The sequence below is a fragment of the Camelus dromedarius genome, chromosome X (assembly GCF_036321535.1).
Source record: "Camelus dromedarius isolate mCamDro1 chromosome X, mCamDro1.pat, whole genome shotgun sequence".
Lineage (NCBI taxonomy): Eukaryota > Metazoa > Chordata > Mammalia > Artiodactyla > Camelidae > Camelus > Camelus dromedarius.
In genome coordinates this window covers 93,593,866-93,621,735 of record NC_087472.1, presented here as the reverse complement: position 1 = coordinate 93,621,735, position 27,870 = coordinate 93,593,866, and the positions used below count along the sequence as shown (strand labels likewise).

The following is a 27,870-nucleotide window of genomic DNA, read 5'->3' as shown; positions in this document are numbered from 1 at the left end:
ATTATCCTGAGGGAAATCTTGTTTTCCTCATTCCGGCATTCTTAGTCAGCAGTTTACTGTAGCCCTTCGAAAATTTACTGACATCACCTTAGATAATTCATCTGGAGAAGCTCTGAAGTTAACAGGGCAGTGCCAATTAACTGTCTCTGAAAGAGATGTCTTCTTTTCCTAAAAGCCCCCCAAAAGCCTCTGAAATATTTTGGGAGATACTTTAAATGTTTTGATAGTTCTATAACATCATAGAAGAATTATTTTCATAAAACTGTGTTGGTGTTCCCTAAGTATCTTAAATCGAATTAACTCCAAATAAATATATAGAATCTCTAGTGCAAAGAAAAAACAGGCTGCGCTTCTACCTCAAACTGGTGAAGCAGTTACTCATTTTGATGTCTACTTTAAATTGACCAGTTGATTTCACCTTTGATTACACTGAGGGACTACATTACTCTTTTCACTAAGAAAGCCTGTCAGATATAACAAAAGTACACGACACACAGTTAAATTTACATTTCAGGTAAATAATGATTTTTTTTTTTTTAGTAGAAGTTTATCCAGTGCAGTACTTGGGATCTACTCATACTAATAAAGTATTCATTTTTTAATCTAAAATGCAATTAACTAGTCATCGTGTATTTTACCTATCAACCCTATGTCTTTTTTACCATTTAGAGTTCTCAAGGTTTCCCTCAAGCTATTTGATTTGCTGAAGATATTTCTTGCATAGAAACTCACTAGCTCGGGGACCTTAGCAATCTTTCATTCCGCTTCCCTATTTCTTCATTTCAATACTGTACATTAACTTAAAGCAAAACACTGAGCGTCTTATGATAACAGTTTTGCCTAAGGAGGATCTCTTTTGCTGATGGTTCTGTAATAAGAACATTTTCCAAGGCTTCGGGGGCAGGGCTCAGGTTCTGGAAAAGTCTAAGCGGTCGCGAAGTACCGCGAGACTGAGATGCGGCGAAGCCTTTTGAACCTCACCAGCTCCCATACTTGGAACGGCCTCAGTCAGCTATTCCCCCTCCCGCTTGGCCTACTTGGTTGGCGTCTAACCGTTAGGCGTGCCTTCTCGGCCGGGTGGTCTCCACTCAGGGTGGGCCTACTCCCTTCCTCAGACTTTTAGGACTTTTACTCGCTTCCGACCGACGACAGCAAGCATCTTTTAAGATGTCTGACAACGTACGCAGCACAGATGCCCTGCCGGACTTAGAGGACAGAAGCCTGTCCGATCGCTCTGAGGAACGGTCAGGAGCGGTGGCGGTGAGGGAGACTTGCTCAGACGCTGAAATGAACTTGAGATTGACCAGAAATGCTGGCGGTTCCGGCACAGATGCAGAAAGTTCCATCGATTTTGAACGCATGGTAGACGCTGACCATTTCTTGATCAGTGATGGAAACCAATTCCCTCACAGCTTAGAAGAAGAAGTAGGAGAGGAAAACAAGGAGGAAGAATCGACAGAAGAGCAGCCTCAGGTACCGTGCAATGAGCCTAACCACAATCAGTATTTATCGGCTGAGGATCGGGCCCTGGAGGATTGGGTGTCTTCTGAGACATCTGCCCTACCCCGTCCTCGCTGGCAAGTCCTTAACGCTCTTCGCCAGCGGCAGCTGGGTTCAAGTGCCCGCTTTGTATATGAGGCCTGTGGGGCAAGAGTCTTTGTGCAGCGTTTCCACCTGCTGTATGAGCTTGAAGGCCATAATGGTTGTGTCAATACTGTGCATTTTAACCAGCGTGGTACCTGGCTGGCCACTAGCAGTGATGACCTTAGAGTGATTCTGTGGGACTGGGTGCGTCAGCAGCCAGTGCTGAACTTTGAGAGTGGCCACAGAAATAATGTTTTTCAGGCCAAGTTCCTTCCCAACTGTGGGGATTCCATCCTGGCCACGTGTGCCCGTGATGGGCAAGTACGCACAGCAGAGCTGTCTACTGCACCACACTGCAAGAATACTAAGCGTGTGGCCCAGCACAGGGGAGCCTCCCACAAGCTGGCTCTGGAGCCAGACTCCCCTTTTAAGTTCCTCACTTCAGGTGAAGATGCAGTTGTCTTTGCCGTTGATCTCAGACAAGGCCAGCCCGCTTCAAAAGTGGTGGTAACAAAAGAGAAGGAGAAGAAAGTAGGGTTATATACAATCTGTGTAAATCCTGCCAATATCTACCAGTTTGCAGTGGGTGGGCGAGATCAGTTTGTCAGAATTTATGACCAGAGGAAAATTGATGAGAATGAGAATAATGGCGTATTCAAGAAATTCTGTCCGCATCACCTGGTCAACTGTAATTCTAAACCAAACATCACCTGCGTTGTGTACAGTCACGATGGCACAGAGCTCCTGGCCAGTTACAATGATGAAGATATTTATCTTTTCAACTCTTCTCACTGTGATGGAGCCCAGTATGTTAAAAGATACAAGGGGCACAGAAATAATGCCACAGTCAAAGGTGTCAATTTCTATGGCCCCAGAAGCGAGTTTGTGGTGAGCGGTAGTGATTGCGGCCACATCTTTCTCTGGGAGAAATCATCCTGCCAGATTGTTCAGTTCATGGAGGGAGATAAAGGAGGGACCATAAACTGTCTTGAACCCCATCCTTACCTGCCTGTGATGGCAACCAGTGGCCTAGATCATGATGCTAAGATCTGGGCACCCATAGCTAAAGCTACCAACAGGCTTACTGGGTTAAAGAATATTATTAAGAAGAACAAACAAGAACGAGATGAAGACAGCTTGCACCACATCGACATGTATGACAGCCACATGCTTTGGTACCTCATGCATCACCTGACACACAGAGGTCTTCACCGACGCTGGAGAGGCCCTGGAGTTGGGGCCATGGATGCAGACTCGGATGAGTCTTCCGCTACCTTAAATCCATCCGAGGAGGAAGAGAATCAAGACCGGGTGCAGTGCCTGCCATCCTGAAGGCCTCATATTCACTCCAACTCGGTGGCACCTCAGAAGGCCAGACTTTAATAGTTAGTTTAATGGTTTTGCCTTTTGTCCTTTATTTCCAATAAAAACAGCCTCTTTCATCTCCTTCCTCTACCTTCCCTCCTTCCTGCTTCACATTCTTCCTCCCTCATTCCTTTCCTCTCACTTGGATCCTTTAACTCCTCTCTCTTCACCCCTTATAGCTTTGTGAATGCATAAGGAATTTATTTATGCCTCTTTTCCTTTGTTCTCTTATGGTTGACTTCTAAATGTTCCTAATTCTGGTGAAAAAATTAATAGCCTTATTGAATCTATCTTCTCATTTCTGACACTGAAAACTGGCACCTTTTCTTTCATCTTTAGTAGTTTATTATAAAGATTAAGTTCTTCAACTGACACAAAAATTTCAGAAATGTGTTTAGTTTTTAAAAGAAAAGTACAATAAAGCAAACCATGGTCTTGTTCATGAATACGGACATGGCCATACACACACACACTCAGTCTCACAGAAAAGGAAAAGGGAAGAGTTGGGTAGATAAATTCTTAACAAGATAATTCATCCTTACACAATAAATAACTTGGGTTGTTCACATTTTCTGAGTCCATATGTTAATACTATTTAATTTGAGCACATGGAGGGTGGTAAGAATTAAATTTAATCGCATGATGTTATATAGTTTGCACTCTTAAGTCTCTTGAATTTTCATGGCTTGAGAACTCCCACAGGATTACCTTCCAGGAAGTCCTCTTGGGACAAATATCTCCTATAAGTTACCAGCCAGGAATGTAAGAATTCATAATATTTGAAAATACATACTTAAACTAACTTTAATAATAACTTAATGTTACAATAAAGAGTTGTTTATGCTTACAGATAACTTTGATATCATTGGAAGAAATACACCATTAGGGATTCATGCATTGCTTAAAAATTTTCTTCAGCTGTTTATAGGAGTTAAGTTGCTGTTAAAAATATCTTGTTTTAAGCCTTATTTAATAAAGTTTTGGTACTGGATGTCCAATTACTGTTCAATAATAATATTTATTTTTGTTTCACACCTGCTATTTGTGTAAGTGAATGCAGAGGCCTGTGTTCCACCCCAACACCCTTGTGAAGTATAACATACCCTTCTTTGCAGATATTTGCTAGGAAAGAAGGATGTGATAAAACATTCTGTGGTCTGACAGAGGCTTTCCTTTGATAATACTCCTTAAAATGGATATTATCTCTAGCCCCTCAAGAGCAGGCTGAGAAATTTACATAATGAGATTAGATTTTGGAATGCAAAATAACTTGACCCAAGTTCCTATTCACTGAGATTCAAAGTTAAGGACAACTGCCTGGGGATCTGGGAGCCTGTGGCAGCTCCTACTAAGGTCTGCTGTCAGGAAAGGACCTTAAAAGTCCCAGAAGAACCCAATGAGTTTGAACCAAGCACTGCGGTTTAAAACAAGACGTAAAGAGAGTAGAGTTAGGAGCTAGAATCCCAAGTTTGGGGCAACTCTGCACAACTGGGTGGGATATATACTAGCAGCAACATCAACAAAACACTGAAAAAACACTTGGAATTTCTGGTGACACTGAGAGGCAGAGAGAACAATCAATGGCAAGAGCAGATTAATTATCCAGTTACTTTTTCACCTGCTGTTTAGAAACAGGTTTACCTCTGTGGGGGATTTGTACTGTGAACTACAGCTTTCTTCACATCCCACTGTGTGGTTCTGAGATTGCTTGTGCTGCAAGAGGCAGCCGGAGAGAGATTTGGAAGCCAAAGGTAAAGTAGTAACCGTATTTGCTTTATGCTCAGAAAGTAGGGTCAGGGGCACATTATTACTCACCTGCTGGCTTACCTTCCTGTGAGGCAGTAGCCAGGCCCACAGCTATACCAGTGTCCCCTCCTATCCTTCTTCAGCTTGACCAGCTCCATAAAAAAGAGTGTCCACTTCTGCATGGCATCCATGTCCTCAAACCTGGAGGTTTGGGGGCAGTGAAAGATCAACATGAGTTCCAGCCTATCCTTGTGGGTTTCAGTTATTCCTCATGGACTTCAGTCTACTCTTGCTCCCCTCACTTCACATCCACCTCTCCTTCCTGAATGCTGTGCTGACTTCAGGCTCCAGCACCTGAAGCAAAGACAAAAGCCTTATGAAGACTACTTAACCAGCTTCCACAATTACACTCTATCAGGTCCCTATTATAAGTTACCTGTTGTATGCATATCACCCCCAGTGTTTCTGTTATTCTGTTAAAACCTTGACTGATACAATCACCCCTAACTACTTTGGATTGAGTTAAGTCCTCTGATTACTTGGACAATTTACCATTTGGAGGAATAAAAGTCCTCTAAAGAGAAAGGTTGGACTTGATTAAGACAAACATATCTATCAACAGATAGGCAGGAGTCAAATAATCTGAAAAATGAGGTATGATTATAGGTGGAAATCTAGCTGGTAAAGTAGGTCCCAGAAAATAGAAGTAATTGTTACCATTTTAATTTATGCAAATATTGGTCCTACTAGTATATAGAAGAGAGCAATAAAATATCACTAACATCCTTCCATGAGATGACGGGCAAAGCTAACAACACTATCAAATAAGGCAAAACTGTACCTTTAAATTCAATTTTCCACACCAATTATTTTCATTCCAATATGGAATTTCTACAGAATAGTTCTGTGTAGGCCCTCATGGCCTTTATGCAATATTATAATTGTCTCCTAATTATGCACAGAATTTAACTGCATTAAGTTGTGACAGATGCCAAACTATACTTTTAAAAAGACATCTTCTGGCAGCCATTCCTTAAAAGGACAGGTGTGGAAAAGAATAGAGATGGAAAAAATTATAATGGAGCCTAATTGCTAAATGGCAGGCCAAAAACATTTTGGTGAGTTCTGTTAGTCCAACAGTGACTTTCAGCAGTGCTCGTTCTACCATGTTGTGAGCCAAAAGCATAATCAATAAATTTACAATAGACTGGACCTCAGCCATTCTGTGATCAATCTCTCTGAATTTCAGTCTTAATCTGCCTCGACTTCAATCTCTTCAACAGTAAAATGAGAGATTTAGATTTTTAGATTTAGTTCTCAAAGCCTTAGGGAACACTTAACAGATATTTCTTTACTGGACAATGAGAGTTCAGAGATGGATGTATGACAGTCCAGGTTCACAGGGAGCTTAGTACACTATTCTCTAGCTGTGTTCTAGAGAGAACTAGGGGTTTTGGGTGTTTGCACTTGGAAAAGGTTGGAAAGTTTCCTATCCTGTTGCTTTATTCAAAGTACAGGGTTATTAATTTTTCTTTCCTAGCTTCAGCAGCCTTTTTATTTCTAACCCCATTATATAAGCAACCATCTATGGAAATAAGATACATATATACCCCATCAAGTATACTGAAGTGTAATTTATCAGTTGTTCTACATACAAACCATAGTAAAATGGAAGACAGGAAACTCAAGTTCAGAGAAGTTAACTTTCCAAAATCATTGAACTAAAAAGGTGCAGAGTAGGGGCTCAAACAGAATTTACAACTAAATTAATCCAACAAATAGTGGTACATAGCATCATTGTTTTGCTGCATGGTCATTTGGTTCAGTTGACAATAGAAATTGACAACCCACATCTCAAGATTCTATTAATGATGACATTTAAGGGTCACCTTTCATGTATTAAGTTGGCTGTATTCTCACCTTGGACTTCTGTCAGCTATATGACAGCCATGTTAGCAACTCAAGCCCCTGAAATTGAATTGTAGGCCTCTGAGGAGAACAAACAAAACAACAACAATGAACCAAAGAAAAACAAAAAGTAAAATACAAAATATAAAAACAGTAGGTGCTGCGGTAGGGACAGTACTTCTAGACTCAGCTGCACATTGATCTGGATGACATTAGCTGAAAAGGTTGTCGCTTATGAATCTCTGTCTAGAATCAAATTCAAATGACAGCTAAGCCTGAATGACTGGTTCTTTTGATTATTCTGCTGCAAAGCTACAATGACCCAGATACTCTAGGGACTATCTTTCTCTGCTGACAGGTGTGACCAAAACTGCGAGGGACTGAGATCAATGATACAGAATCATTAAGATCTTGGATCATACAGAGTAGCCTCCCTTTTCTACACAGTGAGTTGCTCTAAGTAAGAGACACGGTTTGGGCCTTAGATGTTATACTCTGAGATTAGTGAGTGGTAATTGATAGTCACACTCATGAATATTTTAAAAGCTTGCAATTATGAATTCTTGGTGAGTAAGTGTATCCACAAAATTTTTAAAAAGTTTCTAGAAATATGGAAATAAATTTACCTTAACACCATCATCAGATAAAACCAAATACTTGGGGGGAAGATTTTGTTTCATGTGCTTTCTCATAGCAGTTTCTTCTCAAAAAAAAAAAAAATCCCTGTAGAATTTTAGGGTGATGGGACTACTCTGTATGGTACTGAAGTGGTGGATATATGATTCAATGCATTTGTCAAAACCCAAAGCATCGTATATCAAAAAGAGTAAACTTTAATATATGCAAACTAAAAGAAATTCAACCAGGCTGTCAGGGGACCTCAGAATGGAATACACACTATGGCAAATGAAACTAACTCCATTATAAATGTATGATAGAGCCTCACTGAAGCAAGTGAGAGGAAAAGAAGCTGGCTAAGTAACTTTGTCAAATGGTGTTTTAAAAGGCAACTGTAAGGCTAAACACAAAAGAAATGTATACAAAACTATACTCTAGTTGGCAAATTTGTTTCTCACAAGAAATCAAGTTAAGTAATAATTCTCAATCTGCTTTACATATATGTCCCCAGTTGAATAAATAAGTACATGGATGATGGATGGTGAAAACCAGGTTTCTTACTGTCAGAGAGGGAGGTTATAGATAAGCCAGGAAGGAAGATTAGGCAAACCCTGCAGTACCAAATTAGAGGTAGGTGGAGATAGCAGTAAGAATTCACAATTAGGTTAGCATAATTTATATAAAGATGAATAAATGCAGAAATAATCATAGAAATGTGTGTATACATGGGTTAGGATACTAACATATTTCATAGCTCTCTCCACTGAGAGGCCCTGGGAGTAGTGACACCCCAGAAATAATGAGCACCCCAGCACCCAGATCTTGATTTCTAATACTATTCTTCAATAAAAGGAACCAGGGATCCTTGGAGAAATGTCTGATAAAAAGTTTAGTTGGCACCTGCTGGGACAAAGTATATACAAAATAAACCTGGAGCATCTTGTAGTTTCAGACAGAAAGGAAGAGGGATAAGGGTATATCAAAGTGACACATGAAACAACAAAGAGTTCCCAATGGCCAAGGCTGGAACAACTTGACCAAAAAAATTCCAAATAATGTGGTATGACATTATAACCTAAAGTATTAGATAAAAAATCATGAGTCCACCCTGACATAAATAAACTGGGGATAAGAGATAAATCTCTCTACCAAATAATTCCAAACAGCACAAATAGATACTCCCTTCATCAAGAGATGGAGTTTGATTCCCCTCTCGCTCTGAGTATGAGCAGAATTTAGTGTCTTGTGTTTAAAAACCAGAATATAAGAAGAGGAAAAAGAATAACTTTATAGTAAAGAAATCCTCCAAACACCACTTAACCAAGTGATGGTGGTTAATATCACCAGTGATAAAGTCACATGGATAACATATGCCTCCAGTATGCTACGAGAAAAAACCCATAACTTCAGTCTAGCCATGAGGAAAATATCAGACAACCCCAAATTGAGGAACATTCTACAAAATACCCAGCCAGTACTCCTCAAAACTTTCAAGGTCATAGGAAACCAGGAAAGACTGAGAAACTATCACAGATCAGAAGAACCTAAGGAGACATGGTGACTAAAAGCAAGTTGGTATCCTGGAACAGAAAAAGGATGTTAGTGGACAAAGCGGTAAAATCTGAATAAAGTCCACAGGTTAGATAATAGTAATTAATCAAGGTTAGTTTCTTAGTTTTAACAAATATACCAAGATAAAGTAAGATGTTAACATTAGTGGAAACTGACTGAGGGGTATGTGGAAACTCTTTGTATTATCTTTGGAACTTTTCTATAAATCTAAAATTATTTCAAAAAACAAAAAAACTATTAAACATCAAAAAATTCCATGATAAAAATATCTAACTTCAGTAGCCATAATAATTTGGTAATGTTTATCATATCAGTAGAAATAATTCAGTTCCCTTGGTTTTTCAAGTCTCTGCTTATTTTGTGATTCATGCTGAGTAACTTTCATTATTTGTGACCTTTTGAAAATGTTCTTTCTTTCATCATTTCTTAGACTGTTTTGTTCGATGCTGTGCTTCTGGTAAGTTGCTTCTAATAAAAGTGTAATAAAAAGTGTAAATTGAAATAAAGACGAAATTTTAAAGGACAACATTTAGTAAATTCTTGAAAGAAAGAAGTGTTCTTAAAGGGAGACATTTCACCAAACTAAGTTGTAAAGTACTTAGTATTTAGGAACTATACAAAATATTCATGCATAGCTGCTTTCTTCAAACCACTGATCATTTAACAGGAAACTTGTCTCTGCAGTAAGTAAAATTTTATGGACATCTTTAGAATAGAGGTAGAGTGCAAGCAAGATTTGCACTAGTTGAAGGGTACACAGGAGGAGAAAAAGTAAAATGGTGAGTGTAGATAAGTCTTTCCAGAAGTTTTGCTATGAAGTATTTTAAAAATGAAGTGATAGCTGGAATAAGATATAGGATTAAGGGATCATTGCTATACTTTATTCTTAAGATAAAGGATATTAGAAAAATTATACAGACAGTAGACATCTAGGTGTGAGAAAGAAAGGAATGATGTAGAGAATTGTGAAAAACTCTAGGATTCAGGCCCTTGAAGAGATGTGCTCTAGAAACTAGTGGAGGAATGCCCTTTCCAAGATCAGTCCTGAAGTTCTGAATTCAATCAAGAAAACTGACAGGTTTGGTGGTGTGAAGATGGGTGTGGGGAGCTTGGTCATTGCTTTGACTTTCTGTCCTGTAAAATATGAGGTAAGGCCATCAGTTTAGACCCCTGGAGGAGGGAATTCTGCAGTTTTGAAAAGAGAGAAGACGATTGAACCTAATTTTCTCAAAAAGTAGAAAATAAACTTCCTAAGGGAATATAAGTTTTTCAAGGAATTTAGAGTTTTGAAAATAAAATTGTAACTAAAAAAATGTGCCTTAGTCATCACATTAGTGACATTCTATCTGAAATTCGAATGTAGCTTGGAAGTGGATAAAAAACAATGTGCAGCAAAACCTCACTCCACTGGAAACAAAAGAGGTGCCTCTCTCTGATTTAGCTAACAGTCATTATCATGGATCCATGATTTCTGTGCAGTGTCAAGTCAAATTCATTTAAGATCCAATCTGGAATTTGCAATTGCTATCAAAATGTTTATAAAACTTTCTGTTGATTATTCTTATACATGTACATAGAGAGAGCACTTACAACTTCAGTGCTACGCAAATCTAGGCCCTTCCTAGAGTTTTTGAGGAAGAAGCCCTCTGGAGAGTACCATCGTGGAGAGCCATGCTCTCCTACCCTTTCAGAAACACAGTTTCAAAAACCTGAGAAATCTCTGTAATGATTATTAGATGACCTGACAGGAGAAAATAACCATTCCAACACAGTCCACGATGGTGTATAAACAAAATCAGCAAAACAGTGCCTCAATTTCTAAGTGAGTATAGACATGTTTTAAAGCACAGAGTGAGGTCTAATGGGATCATTATTAAAGGCTGAAATTGTCTCTGTGCAATTAGCTTTAAAAATTTTTTTTAGATTCCACAAACAAGTGGTATAACAGTATTTGTCTTTCTCTGTCTAGCTTATTTCATTTAGCATAATGCCTTCCAGGTTCACCCATGTTGTCATAAACAGCAGGATTTCCTTCCTTCTCATGGCTGAGCTGCACCAATGCATATATTAGTGGTTGCCAGGGGCTGGGAAGTGGAAATGGGGAGATATAGGTCAAATGATACAAACTTTCAATTATAAGAATTAAGTTCTGAGGATCTAAAGTACATTATGAACAAGAACCTACTGTATACCATAGGGGACTATATTCAATAGCTTGTAATAACCTATTATGTAAAAGAATATATATATATATAATATATATATATGTATGTATGTGTATGTGTATATATATATATATAATATATATATATATATAAAACTTAATCACTATGCTGTACACCAGAAACTAACACAACATTCCAGATCAACTATACTTCAATAAAAAATAAATAAATATAGAGTCCTCTAACAACAATCCAAAAAGTACAGCATGGTAAATACAGTTAATAATATGGTATTGGGTATCATGCATTTGAAAGCTGCAGAGAGTGTATTTTAAGCATTCTCATCACACAAAAAAAGAGTGAACTATTTGAGATGATATATACATTAATTATCTGGATCTTGGTAATCATTCCACAGTATATATGAATATCAAATCATCACTTTGTATACTCTAGGTGCCCCAGATATTCAAGCAGGGGCTTTCAAAACATTTGAAGAATCACCTTCGTGAAGGTGCAGGTGACATTTTTCTGATGCTCCCTCATCTCCTTCCCCAGTTGGGTGTGTACACCCCTGGTTCACCATAGGGCTGGTTTTGTAGCCCAGTGTGTTCACAGAAGAAAGAGCACAGGCTGAGGGCAGCACGAATCACACAGTGAACTTCTAGGAGCTGTTCAAGGAGTTCCTCTTCTTCAAGAACCCTTCTTTCTCACCCCCAACCCGAACACACAATTTGAGAGTAAAAAGTGATTTTTTTTGGCCTGGTGTATAGCCTGGCTTTGGGGTAAATGTTCTGCTTTGCAGAAGTACTGATGTAGGTTAGTCAAGGGCCCTCATCAGTCACCAGCTGAATAGGAACAGAGTTTTGGATGCCATAAAGGAAGGCATTAAAGTTTTGAGTCTCCTTAGCAGACTCACTCTATCCTCTCTTTCCCTATGAAGTGGGGGGGAGAGGAATATATATATATATACACACACAATTACATTTTTCAATTATTCTTCAATAAAGTTGGAATGAATGAATGAATACTTCTTGTTCCTCTCCCCGCGTCCCCCAAAAGGATGAAATTGTCCACTGAAATCAGAAGCCACTTTGGGCAATTGCTATATTGGAGCAAAGACAATAAACCGCTGTTCTTAAAATTTGGTGCAGCAATCACATACTTTTTGTAAATACACAGCTTTTTGTAAATAGCCACATTGTTAAACTCTCATATTAGTTCCAGTCATTTATTAATGAGATACTTTCATATTGTCTGTATGTGCTATCAAATCACAGTTACTCTTTAATTTATTTTGCACTCATTATAGTATTTCTTATTTCTCCTTCATCACTTCTTGCATTTGCTGGGACCTCATGAACAATGTTGAATGGTAGTGATGCTGGTGCATAGCCTTGTTCATTTTTAACAAAATTCCCCTTACCTAATGGGAATGCTTCTCATCTGTAATCATGGGCATTTTTTCATTCTTGGTGTATATTTGTGCCTTGACTCTTTTCTCTTGTTTATGTTTGCCAAGTTTTTACATATTTTATCAATCTTTCCACAGCGCTAGGCATTGGTTTTAGTGTAGGTAAGATTACTGGTGTGTGTTTGTTTATTTTGAATGGTTTATCTTCTACTTCATTAATTTCTGCATTTATATTTATGCCTGCTTTATTTCAATTTATTCCAGTTTTCTTTATTTTTCTTTTTTTCTTAAAGAGAAAACTTTGTTCTTTATATTTAATTTTTATTTTTTGAATAAAATCCCTTTAAATCTATAAAATTTCTTCTGAGTGTGACTTAGGCCACACTCCATAGGTTTTAATATATAGTGTCCTCATTCTTTACTAAATGGTATGTAATGTTAGTTATAATTTTCCCATTAAAACAAAAGTTACTTTAACTATTTATCTTATTACAATGATTAAAAACTAATTCATTTTCATGATAAACTATCCAAACAATTGAGAACAGTATAGAGTATAAGGTTAAATTAATTCCCCACTTTTTCATACTCTGTTGTTGGAGGTCACTAGTGTCAACAACTCCTTGAACCTTTTTGCAAAATACATTTTATGTATAAAAGAGCACACATATCTTTTTTTTCTGTTACACACAGGGCGTCTGAAATTAGTTATCCATAGCTGTGAAACACATTAGCTCAAAATTGAGTGACTTAAAACTGCAAACTTTGTTTTTTTACTTTGTATTTTCTGTGGGTTAGGAATCCACATGTGTCTTAACTGGATCCTCTAACTCAGAGTATCTCATGAGGCTTCAATCAAGGTGTCAGTCAGGGCTCATCTCAAGGCTCTTCCTTTTACTTGAACACTTAGAGGCCATGGTAGGGTTATTAATCGGCCTAATTTCAATATTGCTGAGTCTCAGGGAATAGGGAAGCCTGAGGAGAGGGAGAGAGATGGGGGACTGCCCAGGAGAACAGTCAGAGCACATTCAACATTTACTAAGTTAGCCAACTTATACGGGTGCAGTTTATGGTACCCCAAATCAATTATAATAGTAACATCAAAGATCACTGATGACAGATCACCATAACAAATATAATAATAATTTAAATGTTTGAAATACTGTTAGAAATACCAAAATGTGACACAGAGACATGAAGTGAGCAAATGCTGTTGAAAAAATGGCACCAAGAGACTTGCTCAACACAGGGTTGCCACCAACCTTCAATTAGTAAAAAATGCAATATCCCCAAAGGAAGAAAATGAAGTATGCCTTGTACATGTGATCTAGTTTGCCTTATGTCTTTTAGTATTCCTTTACTGACTCTGTTCCACCATGGGCACTCCATAAATTTTCCAGCAGAATTGTAGATTTTTGGGGGTAAATTTTGTGCGTTATTTTCTTACACATAGCATTTTATTATTAGCCCCTAGACCCATATGTTAACAATTCTCTGTTTTGCCATACCATCACTGCAAATATTTTCCTTTATTAAATAGAATAATCAGCATGACAGGCTGAAGACTTCTTATTTTTTGGCATAGCCATTTGCATTTTTGTCTCTTTTGGGGATTTTTAGAAATTTCATGATTAGCAACACTAACACTTTAAATTGTGAAATTCTACATATTTCTTGTTACTGTGCTCCTCCAAATGCTCATCAGGAAACTCTGAAATCCCACCATCCTTTCATGAAAACAACCCAAGATATACCAATGATTCACTTGATCTACATGTTTTTTACTTTATGAAGAACATACTCATAACTTTTCCTATTGTGATTTTTAATGAAGAAAATACTTATAAACCTAATGTATGTGATGGTCATGACCCCCAAAAGATAGGCATCACCCTTCCCTACTATTGTGAAGTGGGAAACTGCAGGGAGCACTGGGACAAGAAAATAGGTTAACATTTGCTCTATATTGATCATTTATTTGGCTTCAGAGTGCCGAATAATAGATTAGATTTCGTGCCTATGAGACAACAATGAGGACCTCTATTTGTTGGTGTTTTCTCAGTCTTCTTTTATACAATTGATCATACCATTATGGTCAAAAGAACATGCTAAAGGTATTTTTTAAAGGGTAATTATATGAAGATGTTAAATCTGCAAAGGATAAAGTGAAAATTACCTTTTAAGTGTAAAATAAGAGGAGTCAAGCAAGTGGAAGCAGACCAAAAAAAAATGAGCTGTGTCTGTTTCATCAGTGCAAACAAGAAAAATGTCAGCGTGTTGAATTTGTTTGGGGTGCTAAAAAAAAATCACCTGAACAGGCTGAGGCTGGGCATCCCATGTTTAGAAAGTTCTAGGAGATTTTGAGCTCCTAGATTAGATAGCCACAATGAAAGAGCAAGGTGCTGAACTTGTGGCAATTCACCCTGAGGCATCATTTTTATTTAAAGACCTCAAGAAGATGTCTGAAAAGGGAGAGGATAATGCAGAATTGAAATTCTTAGGGAGTCACACTGTTCAAATGTTAGGAAACCGGATGAGTCTTATAGCTTTAGGCAAGGCTGCATCTTGTGTTTTGAGGCTGATAGGACTTCCCTGAAGAACTTCAGAAGATCATGTGGAAGAAGGTTGGTGGTGTCTATAAATAATGGTCTTTTGGAATAACTGTTCATATATACTTTTATTACACGGGAGAAAAAGGAACTCCCAGGTCATGCTACATTCCCAAATTTTCTTACTCACTTTTTTGGCAAAATATTGAAGATAATAAACTTAATCACTTTCAGAAGTATCATTCACAAAACATGACTATTTTTAAAATATATGAAAAAAAGTTTAAAAGATTTATGAAAACTTACTTAAAGGAAACGTTGCATCACCCCATGTAATTGCTATTTCTTTGAGTGATTTTATGATTAATAAAAGATATCAAAATTTCATATTAAATATTTCCTCTGGCCTAATTATGGATAGTTGCTTTTCCCCCATATAATTAATGAAAATGGGATTTCAGATTTATTTGATTTTGCATTTATCATTTTTTCCTAGAAAAATAAGTATGGCAGCCATTCTAATAATGACTGTAGAGCATACAGGAGGAAATTTGTCCCTAGCCTTAATTATCAAACTAGGTCATAAACAAACCAATTTGTGGTAGATGCAGAGAAAAATACAGGATGTAGCTAAGGGCTTTAACTATTATAAACACTTTTAATTGTGTAAACAACAAGGTATCTGTTAAGCTTTATGAAAGGGGGTGCTATTCCCCCATCTCACAATCTTGATACACTGCCTGGTGGGTACACAAGAAAAACAGCTAAGCAGGATTTTAACTTTGATACAAGGTGCTCCTCCAAATAGACTTCAGCAAAATTGTTCTTTTAGGATAAATTTACAGAAATAGCGTCACTGGGCACAGTGATACATGTAAGTTAAGGCTTTTGTTATTCCTTTCTAAGTTGCCCTCCATGTATTTGCTTCTGTTTTGACTCTCATCAACAATTTTAGATGTAATTTTTGGTGTATTCATGGGAGACGGCAAGCTGTGAGTCTCTCTCCTCTGCCATCTTGGCACCTCCCCTTATCAACAATTTTAGCAATCATTCATATCCTCACACTATAAACACAAAACCATATTTTGAAACTTCTGACACCATTTACTGTCTTTATGCTTTTGTTTCTGTTAGATATTTTTATAACAGCCAAAATATATCTTTTCATTGGGTTTAAAACAATGAAAAGAATCTATATTACAAAGTGAGAAAAGTGAAAATTGCTCTCCTCTTCTGTCATGACCTGTATGCTCTCTTGAGCTTATTAATGAATCCAGGAAAAGAGAGAGAGAATGAGAGAAAGGGAGAGGAGAAGAAGGAGGAAGAGAGAGGGAGGGAGAAAGAAAGGGAGGGAGGGAGTGAGAAGGGAAGGAAAGAAGGAAAGGAGAAAGGAAGGGTGAATGAGCAGAGCCCTTTAAAGAACTTCATGCAGATATCTTGGATAGCCAAAAGATATTTCCTCCACAGGGCCATAACCCTAATGTACAAATAGTACCTTTAATTTTCTAAACAAATTTGCTTACTGCCATAGTACACTAGTCTGTCCTTATGTAAGGAATTGTGGTCTGTAAAATCCAAACCAATCCAATCTGAAATTGCCTTCTCTGAGATAGAAGAGGATGTCATATCACAGGGTATTCTCAGAGACGAATTCATCAGATAACATCCCTGATCTTTCTCTACAAAGACTTTTCCAGGTGGCATCATTAGTATAGGCTCAAAATATGAAAAGCCATCTAAGCTATTTTAGTTAGTAGTTGTAATCAGATGTTGGTAAGAGAAAACCAAAATATCAGGGGCTTAAACAGGATGCAACTTTGTTTCCTCTCACTTAAGTCCAAAGAAAGGAAGTAGCTCACAGCTGTTATAAAGGCTAGCAGATGCCCTTAAAAATCCCAAGCAACTCCTACCTTTATGCTGTGTCATTCTTATCATGGTGAGGAGATGACCTATGAAACTTCAATACACCAGAAATTGGCAGAACATTGTAAACTGACCATACTTCAATAAAAAAAAAAGAAAAAGAAAAAACACTTCAATTAGCTATTGTGTTCCAGGCAGGAAGGACAAAATGTGGAAAGCAAGAGGAGGGAATATCTGTATCAGGAATCAAAATCTTTCTCCGAAATACTTAAGTAAATTCTTACAGCTTATCACCTCCCCAAATGCAAGTGGCCTTGATAATTTATATATTTTAGCTGATCACATGGTCACATCTAATTTAAGAGTTCCTATTTGTAAGGAGAAAGGAAAGGGAAGAATAGAAACTGTGTAAACTCACTGCCACAAAAGCCAGGAGTATTTCATAAAGCAGGGAATTCCCAACAGTGCCAAGGATAGCTGAAAGATCAAGATAAAAGTGGAGAAACATCCATCGATTTTAACAAGAAAAAAGTTATTATTAGTGACCACAGCAAGAAAAGGTTCAATGAGTGGTGTGGCAGAAGTCAAAAGGAGTGAGGTAAGAATAGTAATGAGTAAACCAAGTGAAGACAACGGTTCTTAGATAAACACATTTAAAATAATAATAATAATTTACAGACTGGGCACAGCTCAAGAGAATTCTGGGGAGTAATGGGAATATTTCTGGATTGTGCTGCTGGTTACACACACTCATAAATTCACTGAAAAAATCACTGAATTGACACAATGTGTGAATTTTATGATATGTAAGTTATACATCAATAAAATCTAAAAATAAAAATAATAGTTGCCTTTATAGAAATTTGCTGTGATAGAAAAGAGAAAGATGTGGCATTTTTTTCCTTCACCAACAAATCCAAACACTTGGTTTCATTTTTTATTTTGTTTTATGTTGGCAGTTTTCATTGGAAGCTAAGTTATTTTAAAGAAATGAGAATCTTGTTTCTCTTTGTCGGGGAATTTAAAAAGAAATATAAAGCATAGTGTAGTAAAAAATTATGAAGGTATGTGAGGTGAAATTTGAAAAACCCTTCTCTACTTGGTCTGCCATAATTACTTTCCCAAGGTCAAGGCACTCATCAGCCTGGTGTGTATTTTTCCAAAGTTATACGTATACACAAGCACATACAAGAGTGGACCCAGGTTAGGTGGAAACTAAGGTGCGTACAATATGAAACTAAGGTGTGTACAAACTAAGGAGCATACAAAATTCTCTTTATAATTATATTCAAAGGTGTGTATATATTTTTTAATGAAAAGAGAAACCACATCAAATTGCTGGATCCTCAATAATTCAGATTCATTTCCTTTGACATCTCTTTAGACAAATTTCTAGAAATGTATATAGAGAAATGCTTTCTGTATAAACGGGCTTCCAGAACATGCTACAATTTTAAGCACTCCTAGAAACCCAGGGACGTGTGCAATGGAGAGATCCTGATGTGTAAGCTTCATTATTCTCATAGAAAATCTGCTACTGGGTATACATAGTGTGGATAGCCAGTATATAGAGCTTAGTTGTGCAAAAAAAATTACAATTCTTTTAATTTTTCTCTCTTAATCACTTAAATTTTATTTAAGATATCCATTCTACTGGAGTAGCAGATACTTGCTCTCAGTCATTTGGGGCTTTATTCCTTTTCTTAGAGAGTTGATCAAAGTTCACAGGGACTTAAAGATGCAAAAGAATTAGAACAGACTAGTGGTATGGCCACTGAAAACTCAACATATGTGCCTGATAGGTCAATAGGAGACCTGTACTGGTTATTATATTTTTGGAGTATCATTCTATTGTTTTCTCCCCAGCCTCAAACTTGGAAGAAATTTTATGCAGAGAAAATTAAGAAAACGAAGAAATGTTGCTCATTCTTATGGTTTTCTCCCATTTTCATCAATGAGCAACATGTTCTCTACCTAAGGGCTTTAGTTTTTAGGTATCTACATCCAGAAGAAACTTGAAGTCTCTTTTCTGCTTTTTCATTCTTTCCCTGGGAAGCAATGAACTTAAGCATTTGAATGAGGTAGGTAGGGGGAGAAAGTGGTATGGGACACAGAGGATAGTTATCAGGGAAATAATCAGTTAAAATTTAATAAGTAACTTAACTGTATGTTTCCAACACACAAAAGATGTTATCAATTAAAAGATATTATATTAAATATTTTTAAAATTTTTATCACTTGATTACATACATTCCTCTATGCAATACCTTACTGATTTCTTTTATCCATATCACGTATCCACAACCAACACTCAAACACAAAGTTTGAGTATTAGGTAATCTCACATGGAGAATATAAAGATTTGGACCCCAGCAGTGAATGCACTGTATTATTCTTTTGATGTATATTGAGAACCTATTATGTGACACACAGTGTTCCAGGTGATGGGAGTACAGTGGTTCACAAAAAATGTCTCTCTTCTAGGGTGTAGACAAAAGGGAACTCTCCTACACTGTTGGTGGGAATGTAATTTGGTGCAGCCACTATGGAGAATAGTATGGCAGTCCCTAAAAAAAACTAAAAAAATAGAGCTACCTTATGATCCCACAATCCCACTCCTGGGATATATCCAGAAAAGATGAAAACTCTAATTTGAAAAGGTACATGCACCCCAGTGTTCATAGCAGCACTATTTACAATAGCCAAGACATGGAAGCAACCTAAATGTCCATCAACAGATAATGGATATAGAAGATACACACAAAATGGAATATTACTCAGTCATAAAAAGAATGAAATAATGCCATTTGCAGCAACATGGACGAAACTAGAGATTATTACACTAAGGGAAGTAAGTCAGACAGAAAAAGACAAATATCATATATCACTTATTTGTGGAATCTAAAAAAGTGATACAAATGACTTTATTTACAAAACAGAAATAAACTCACAGACATAGAAAACAATCTTATGGTTACCAAAGGGGAAGGGGAGGGAGGGATAAATGAGTTTGTGATTAAGAGATGCACACTACTATATATAAAATAAACAACAAGGACCTACTGTATAGCACAGGGAACTATATTCAATATCTTGTGATAATGTACAATGGAAAAGAATCTGAAAAAGAATATGTGTGTGTGTGTGTGTGTGTATAACTGAATCACTTTGCTGTGCACCTGAAACTAACACAACATTGTAAATCAACTCTACTTCAATTTAAAAAAAAAAGTCTTTCTCCTAATGAAGCTTAGATTTCATTGGGAAGGAGGACAATAAAGAAGCATACACATTTCACAATGTCAGGTACAGGGAAATGCTATAGAAAAAAAAAGTCATGTGAAGGTTAGAAAATGAAGGAGGTAGTCAGGGAAGGTCTTTTTTCAGGAGCTCTGAAAAAAAATGAAGGGAGTGAGCCATGTGACTATCTGGAGGAAATACCTTGATAGAGGGAACAAATGATAGAAGGATGGTGAGAAAAATAAAGGTACTTGGAAGAGGGGGAACAGGCAAGAGTGACAGGAGATGGACTTGAGAGAGGTCCAGGAGCCAGTTCATGTAGCCAGGGGCAGTGTTGTAGATCTGGATAGGAGTTTGGATTTTATTCTCAGCAGTGTGATGGCCTTTGAGAGTTTTTCTTTTTGTTTTTGTTGCTTAGCTTTGTTTCTTTTAACCAGAGTGTCATGTTTTTTATAAACAGTGCACAGTGTCACTAGTTTTAGGACTGACAGCTTAATTTCAAGGCATACATACTGAAATATAACCAGGTCTCATTTGCATTCTAAATTTAATAAAAATAGGATAAAATACAAATAAGGTATATAATTTTATTCTTAGGATGAGCAGTTTATAGCACATGAATTTAGCCACAAACATGTTTTTAGCTTAGAAAATGCTGTGCTCTATATCAAGCAAATAAGCAATTTTTTTCTGCCTTTAATCACACCGCCTGACAAGTGACAGACATATTCTATAAAAAAATTTAATTAAGAACCCTTTAAAACACATAAAAAAAAAAGCTTCAGAGTCAGTGTAGTCACCACTGGTGTCATAGAAAAGTGTTTGTGAAGATATATCAAGTGAAAATTGCAAATTCAACAATGAGGTTTTCCAAGTTAAATGACTCAACTAGAGAGAAAGTCAGAATACCAGATAATTTTTTTTGCACGATTAAGTTGTGTTGTTCAGAAAATGATAATTATGTCACAGCCTACTCTTCTGACTGGCCACTGTTAATTACTTTAATATCATCTATATTAAGTATCTCAGTAAACCTCTGGGATTGTGACCTAAAGAAATGATCAGAGATACAGAGAAAGACCTAGGTTCAAAGATGTTTATTCTAGCATAATAAAAGAAAAATTTGACAAAATCTAAATACCCAACAATAAGGTAATAATCAATATATTGTGCTATATTTATCATGAAGTAGTACTGTGATAGTGAACATTTAATAATATTCAATACTTTAAATATATAGTGAAGGAATGAAACTTTAATTGTGGGGTTTTTTTTCCCCCCAATCTGGTATACCAAGCTGTCAAGTTTGATTCTTCAAGAAGTTTATCTCTTAATTTGACAAGTCCAATAATTGCTTCTTCCAGTGTTACTTTTATTAAGCTTAATTTCAGGAATTTCAGGAATACAAACACTATTCATTGATTTACTCTACTGGGGGTCTTTTGGAATACTTCCTGGATTATTTTTGTCTACATGTGTTTCATTTTATTTTAAAACTTAGAAAGCTGAGTAAGCAATCATAAGGCCTTTCTGCTACTGTTCAAGCAAATTGTACTATTGGTCCTATCTTTCCCTCTACACTTGTTATCAGTTTTATTTGATCTTACCTAGTTTTTCCATTTTTTCCGTTGCCCAGATGAGAGTGCCATGTCAGTCTCTGGAAGTTTTGTTTTACTTCTATCTATTTCAATCTTATCTTCCTCTCTGCATTTAAATTAAAAGGAATTACCAAACATTAGTTTCTGAAATTATCACTATACTTAACCATTGATAAGTTTATAATTTAATGATAATTTATAATTATAAACTTGTAATTTTATTTATTGCATAAGTAAAATTTACACACCTTCTTAGATAGTTTATATGTTATTGGTAGTAAAATGTATGACTTTAGGAAAAACATGAAAATTTTAAGTTTTCTTTCTCTGAAATGAATAGTAAATTGAAATTTCAAAATTTGTGTAAACTGTAAATATATTATTGCTAAATTTGTCTATATCAGTGTCACATGTTCTGGAATTAAATCTTGGAACAGTAAAACCAAAAGACTAAAAGGTTATAATATTTAGTAACATTACCTATGAAAAGTGTACTAAGAAATAAAATGGCAATAAGGCAAGTCGACATCATTACTTCTTTTTCATAGTTCGGGCAGTACTTCATAGAAAGGAGGACCATAAAGCAGATGTATGATCTCCACTCTGTAGATATCTGTAACATAAACAGTCAGCTATAATTAGGCATCTGCACCAGAGAGAAATAGAAAAGATTCTTCATGGCAGAGTATTTTCTATGAAATGTATAATTTTGATTTTACAGCAACTGCCTAAATGACAATGACTGGTAGTATGTATTATAATGGTTAATAACAGCCTTTGGAGCCAGTCTTCATTAGGTCAAATCCTGGATATACCACTTACTAGCTATTTATCTGTAGAATGGGAATAACAATAATAATAATATTCACTTCCTAGAATTTTCTCAATCTTAAATGAGTTACTAGTGTGTGTAAAGTGCTGACAACTAGAGCTAGCAATTATAGTGTTCTTTAAATATTTGCTATTATGATGATTCCTCTTTTTGTTACTCATCCATTATTCTTATGCTTCAAAAGCATTACCTAGGGCTCATGGTGTGCTGGTAAAATTTCAGAAAACAAACCAAACAAATAGAAAAGAAAAGAAAAGAAAACAAACATTTGTAACCAGACTTTAGAAGATTTTACTAACATTTGAAAATTCCATCTAACTTCAAAAGCATAACAGCAAAAGGCTAGCTTTTGTTTTGTTTAAAAGCTTAGTTTTGTGCAAATGTGATCAGAATAAAGGTGGAATAATATAGATTTGGCTAAACTATAAAAACGCTAAAATGTTTGGTCTCCTTTTCCAATCATCATCTAAAAGTAAATTATATTACGATACACCTTTATTCAACACTCTTGAATTTTCTCCAGTTCATTTATATAATCTAAATTCAAAGTACCAGAAATTATTTTACTGAAAGCATAACTACTAATGAGTAATGATCTTATTTTGTATTTTTAAAGGTTCTTGAGACCACAAACATGAAGTAATTTATTTATTAATATGCCAAACTACATAAATAATTTATTTACTGAGCTTTACCCAAAAAATACTTCCTAAAAAAGGTATAATGTTATTTTCATCTGACACGATGAAAAGGAACATCTGTCACATCAACTGGCTTTTTAAACTCTATATTTTATGCATCCCCATGTAGTCTTTATTCTGGTGTCTGAAGTTTCCTGAAATTTAATATGTATTTTGAAAGATAATTTATTAAAATTTAGTGAAATCAGATCCCATGGTAACATCTTTAGTTATGTTTATATATATATATGCTTTTTGTTTCCTCTAATTATAAAACTAACACAAAGTCATGGTAAAATTTTTTAACATTGCAGGCACTATTTGGGAGAAATAAGCTAAAAATCACTTTACACAGAAAGTAACATATTGGTAGTAAATTTACTTCTAGATTATTGATCTGTTCATCAGTCTATTTTTCTCTCTATTCATATATCTATCTCATGATCTTGGGTTCCTAGTACACTTATAGCCATTTTCCCTGCCTTTCTAAAATTTAAAATAATTCCATGAACATTTCTGAGCCATTATTTGTAGAAAATTTGATTATAATGATCATTATTCATCTAGATTATTCTCAAACTCCAACCTTGTATACTTTTTCATATTTCCTTGATCATTCCCTTTTTTCACTTTCCTAGCTGCTGGCCAAGCCATTCCAGATCATGCATCTCCTTTTTTAACTTGGATGAAACAATACATTGTGAAGAGCAGAACCTAGCTCCCATAGTGGTTACGAAGTTGGCGGGGGGTTAGCCACCCTGAGGTGGACTTTGTCCAGTAGGAAATAAGAAACAGAAGAGAGTAGGGCAGACAAGTACCCCTCCTTTCTTCCTTTTGTGACTCATTCCCAGGGCTGGCTACCCTTCCAGAAAGATCTCATATGCTAAGGAAACATGCTTCCAGAATCATCTGTTCCGTCTCTGTGGTTTATTTGAAACACTAGCAAATGCTTGACATTGCTTTGGATCTTAACTCATTTCCTTTCTTCCTTCACTCCAGTGCACTGGGCTGACACCTCTTGAGTGATATTTAAGCAACTTAATCCTTGCTCCAATTTCCACTTTCTTAAGAAGATAGATTTTTCTTAATTTATTTAAACATTTTCATTTCTTGAAGAAGCTATTTGCACTATCTTACTATTAGAACTAGTATAATAATATAATGACCATTTTGTGCATGTCTTTGACTGCATTTCTTTGTATTTCACAGGACTGATGAGAAATGCCTTTGTTAAGGTTCTTAAAATTTCACTACAAATGGATTTTCAGAAAGGTAATGCTTATATATACTCCCACCAAAAAAAGTGAAAACAATGCTCACTGCCAAAAATGTGTTTATAATTTTAACTTTGCCACTGATCCTAAATGGCGTTTTTAAAATATGTGGGCATTACTGAGATTGAATCTTTTTTCATATATTTACTGGTCATCCATATTGTTTTATAAAATTGTCAGTTCATGTTCCAATTATTTATATGAAAGTTTCTGTTGCTTTATAAAGTAAGTTTCTGTCTTCTTTAGTAATGATAGCATCCTTTTAATTAAAAAATATATTTTATGTGCTTATATTTGCTTTTTATTTTGTTTATGGTATTTTTAAAAAACCACATTTAACAACATTCACCATTCTGTCACCTGGCATTGTGTTCATACACAGAAAATCTTTCCTCACATTAAAATATAAATATTCACATTTGTTTCATGAGAAATAGCTCTATATTTATTACTTTTCTAAGTATTCTGGCAATTTTTACTTAATAAAACTTCTTTTCCCTAATACTCTTTTAGACTCCTTATCAGGACATTCTCTTTTTATCTCAAAATCCATTAGTTCATCATGGGACTGGTATCACATGGTTTTAATTAAGATTTTTTTTGATACATTATTAGTAAGTTCAAACTTTATTAAATTATGTTTTATTATGAAGAAAATAAATGCATATGTTGAAGAAAATAAAATACTACAGAAGAGACTAAAATTTAAAAAATAAAAGTCTCTTCTTTTTCACACCACATACACACACACACACCTACACACTCACAATTTAGGGTTATCCATGGTTAATGGGTTTTTAATTTGGTTCTTAAGGTAATCAGCATAACTTCAAATATTGTTTTATCTGCCAAATATAAATTGTGTACAGTTTCTATTATCTCTACTCTAGGAAAGTAGAAGATGTATTATTTTTACTTAACTCCCACCTGTCTTCACAGTATTCTTTTTAGTTTTTCTGTTGGTTGTTTTTTAAAATTTAAACAATGTACTTGAATTTGCATTTCTTAATATCTCACCTCTAGAAAATAAATTCCTATTAAAAGAGGAAATTAGAATTATCATGTTCCCTTCTTTACACCTGTCTTTTCCATACTTCCCAAATTTTTCTCATTATATATGTTTGATTTGACATTTATAGCATTTATACTAGCTTCTCTATAATTCTTAGAGATTTTCTCTATGTTAATATTAAAGCATGAAAAGAAATAAACAGTATTCTCCATTCAACTACCCAAATGTTTATCAGAGAATTAGTAGTACAACTGACTAGCACTTGAATCATTATTGTTTTGTGCCAAAAAGAAAAAAAAATACTATAAACTTATAATAGATTTTCTTTTGACTTTTAAGTTTTTCTTTAATTTTCTAGGTCATACTCTAATGTTAATGTTTCTTATACCACATGTTGCAGTCTTTCTTGGATATCGTTCCTGTTTTGTTGAAATGTCTTTTGGGCAATTTTTTGTAGGTATTACATTTGTCTGTTCTTAAGTGTCTGAAAACAAATTTATTTGACAGGCATGGCTGATTAATATGACTGAGTACAGAATTCTAGTTTCAAAATATTTATTTTTCACAGAAATTAAGATATATCCTTTTCTTTTTTTGAACAGCTTATATTTTTGATGAGAATATTATCATCCTACAATTCTCCTTTCTTTGTAAATAAAATTTCTCTTCCTCTTTGAAATCTGTAGGATTTTTACTTTTAATGTTGATGAAATTTTGCTAAGTGTAGCCTTATTTGATTTATTCTGCTGGGCTATGAATGAATCATTTAAATCTGAAAATTTATGTCTTTCCATAGTTCAAGGACTTCTTTGTCAGTTGATTAGTTCCTCTTTTTCCTGGGGTTACCTAAATCTTTACACCATGTCTCAAACTTTTCCATGACATTACCTCAGTTATTCTGAGAGAATTCCTTGATCTGTAATTCAGACATAAGTTATGCACATTTATAATTTAGTCAGTCCATTGAGTTTTAAATTTCCAAGAATGTAGTCTACATCTCAGATCTTTTTAGTTTTCATGGCCAATTTTGGTGTTTTATGGAAATAATATTCATCTCAGTTGTCTCTCAGGATATGAATTAGGTTTAAGTTATTTTCTCTTCTCTGAGTTATTTTTTTCTCTGAATTTTTTTTGTCTGTTAATTCTGTTATTGTTTGTTCTTCTTTATCCATCTCCTTCACACTTGTGTTTTCCTCAAATATACTGTCATGTGTGTTGATCTGTTACCATTTATAAATAAAGCACAGCATTGAATGCCATCAGTATACAGCATGCTGAATTCCACAATGGTGGTGGTTGTTTCTTCAACAGTACTTTCCCATAATTAAGGCTGATCACTGATTCTGTATAAATAAACAAGGTATACTGTGGCAATTACTGACATTTGTACAGACGGTGAGCAGGCAAGCAGGCATGCCCAAAGTCTTCATAATTGCTAAATCAAAGAACATTACTATGGGAATGAAAATACCTAATATTTTCTCCCTTTTTTTTGTCCAATGTTTTCATTTCATATTCCTTTGAGGATTGTCTCAACTTCAGCTTAGCTTCCTTCTGAAGCCACAATACACCTACTAGTAATCTTGTCCCAGAACAGATTGTTTTATCCAGAAAAATTTCTTTGATTTCATTCTGAGGACAAAATTACTACAGCCAGCTGTTCTGTTTATGAGCTGTAGGCAGAGAAACACACATCCCAGGTGTTCTCAATAAAGTTCCTTAAAATAATTATCTTGATGATTGACCCACAGCTCAGTCTGGCTTTGATATTTGTTGATTGTTGATTCTCAGCTTAATACTCCCACTGCTTCCTTGAGAAGATCTGCTTACTTCTGGTGTTAGCTTCACTTTTGGCACTTATAAATTTGCTATCAGTAGGAACTCATCAGCTTTCTATCTACCAATAACCCTCTTACCTAAAAATAGGAAATTTTCTTAATTGACAATTTTATCATGGTTTATATATAATATGTATAAATATATAATTATATATAAAATATATAAATTTATAAATACAATACATAATATGTAAATTAATTATATATAGGGAGAGAATTTATTATGAGGAATTGGCTCAAGTGATTATGAAGGCTGAGAACTCCCATGATCTGCCATCTGCAAACTGCAGACCCAGGGAAACTGGTGGTGTAATTCAGTCTGAGTCTTAAGGCTTCGGAACCAGGGGAGCAGACGGTTTAAGCCCCCGTCTGAGGTACAGAGAAAATGAGTTGAGATGTCCTAGCTCTAGCAGTAAGGTAAGGTGATGGGGGGAGTGTAAAAAAGCTGAATTCCTTCTTCTTCTACCTATTTTGTTCTAGACAGACCTTCAATGGATTGGCTAATGCCCACCCATGTTGGACAGGGCAACTACTTTACTCAGTCTGCCAATTCAAATGCTAATCTCATCTGGGATCACTGTCACAGACATACTCAGAAATTATATTTAATCT

General features: G+C 35.5%; 1 protein-coding gene across 1 annotated transcript; it reads left to right on the top strand.

Annotated features, from left to right (window-relative positions):
• Positions 1-1,167: 1,167 nt before the first annotated feature.
• LOC105099155 (DDB1- and CUL4-associated factor 8-like) lies at positions 1,168-2,916 on the top strand. Its single transcript, XM_064483202.1, has one exon. The coding sequence runs from the start codon at positions 1,168-1,170 to the stop codon at positions 2,914-2,916; it is 1,749 nt and encodes a 582-aa protein (XP_064339272.1).
• The last annotated feature ends 24,954 nt before the right edge of the window (positions 2,917-27,870 follow it).

What these genes read in the sequence shown, in the direction of transcription:
- LOC105099155 (XM_064483202.1), top strand. Translation starts at nt 1,168, where the DNA reads ATGTCTGACAACGTACGCAGCACAGATGCCCTGCCGGACTTAGAGGAC.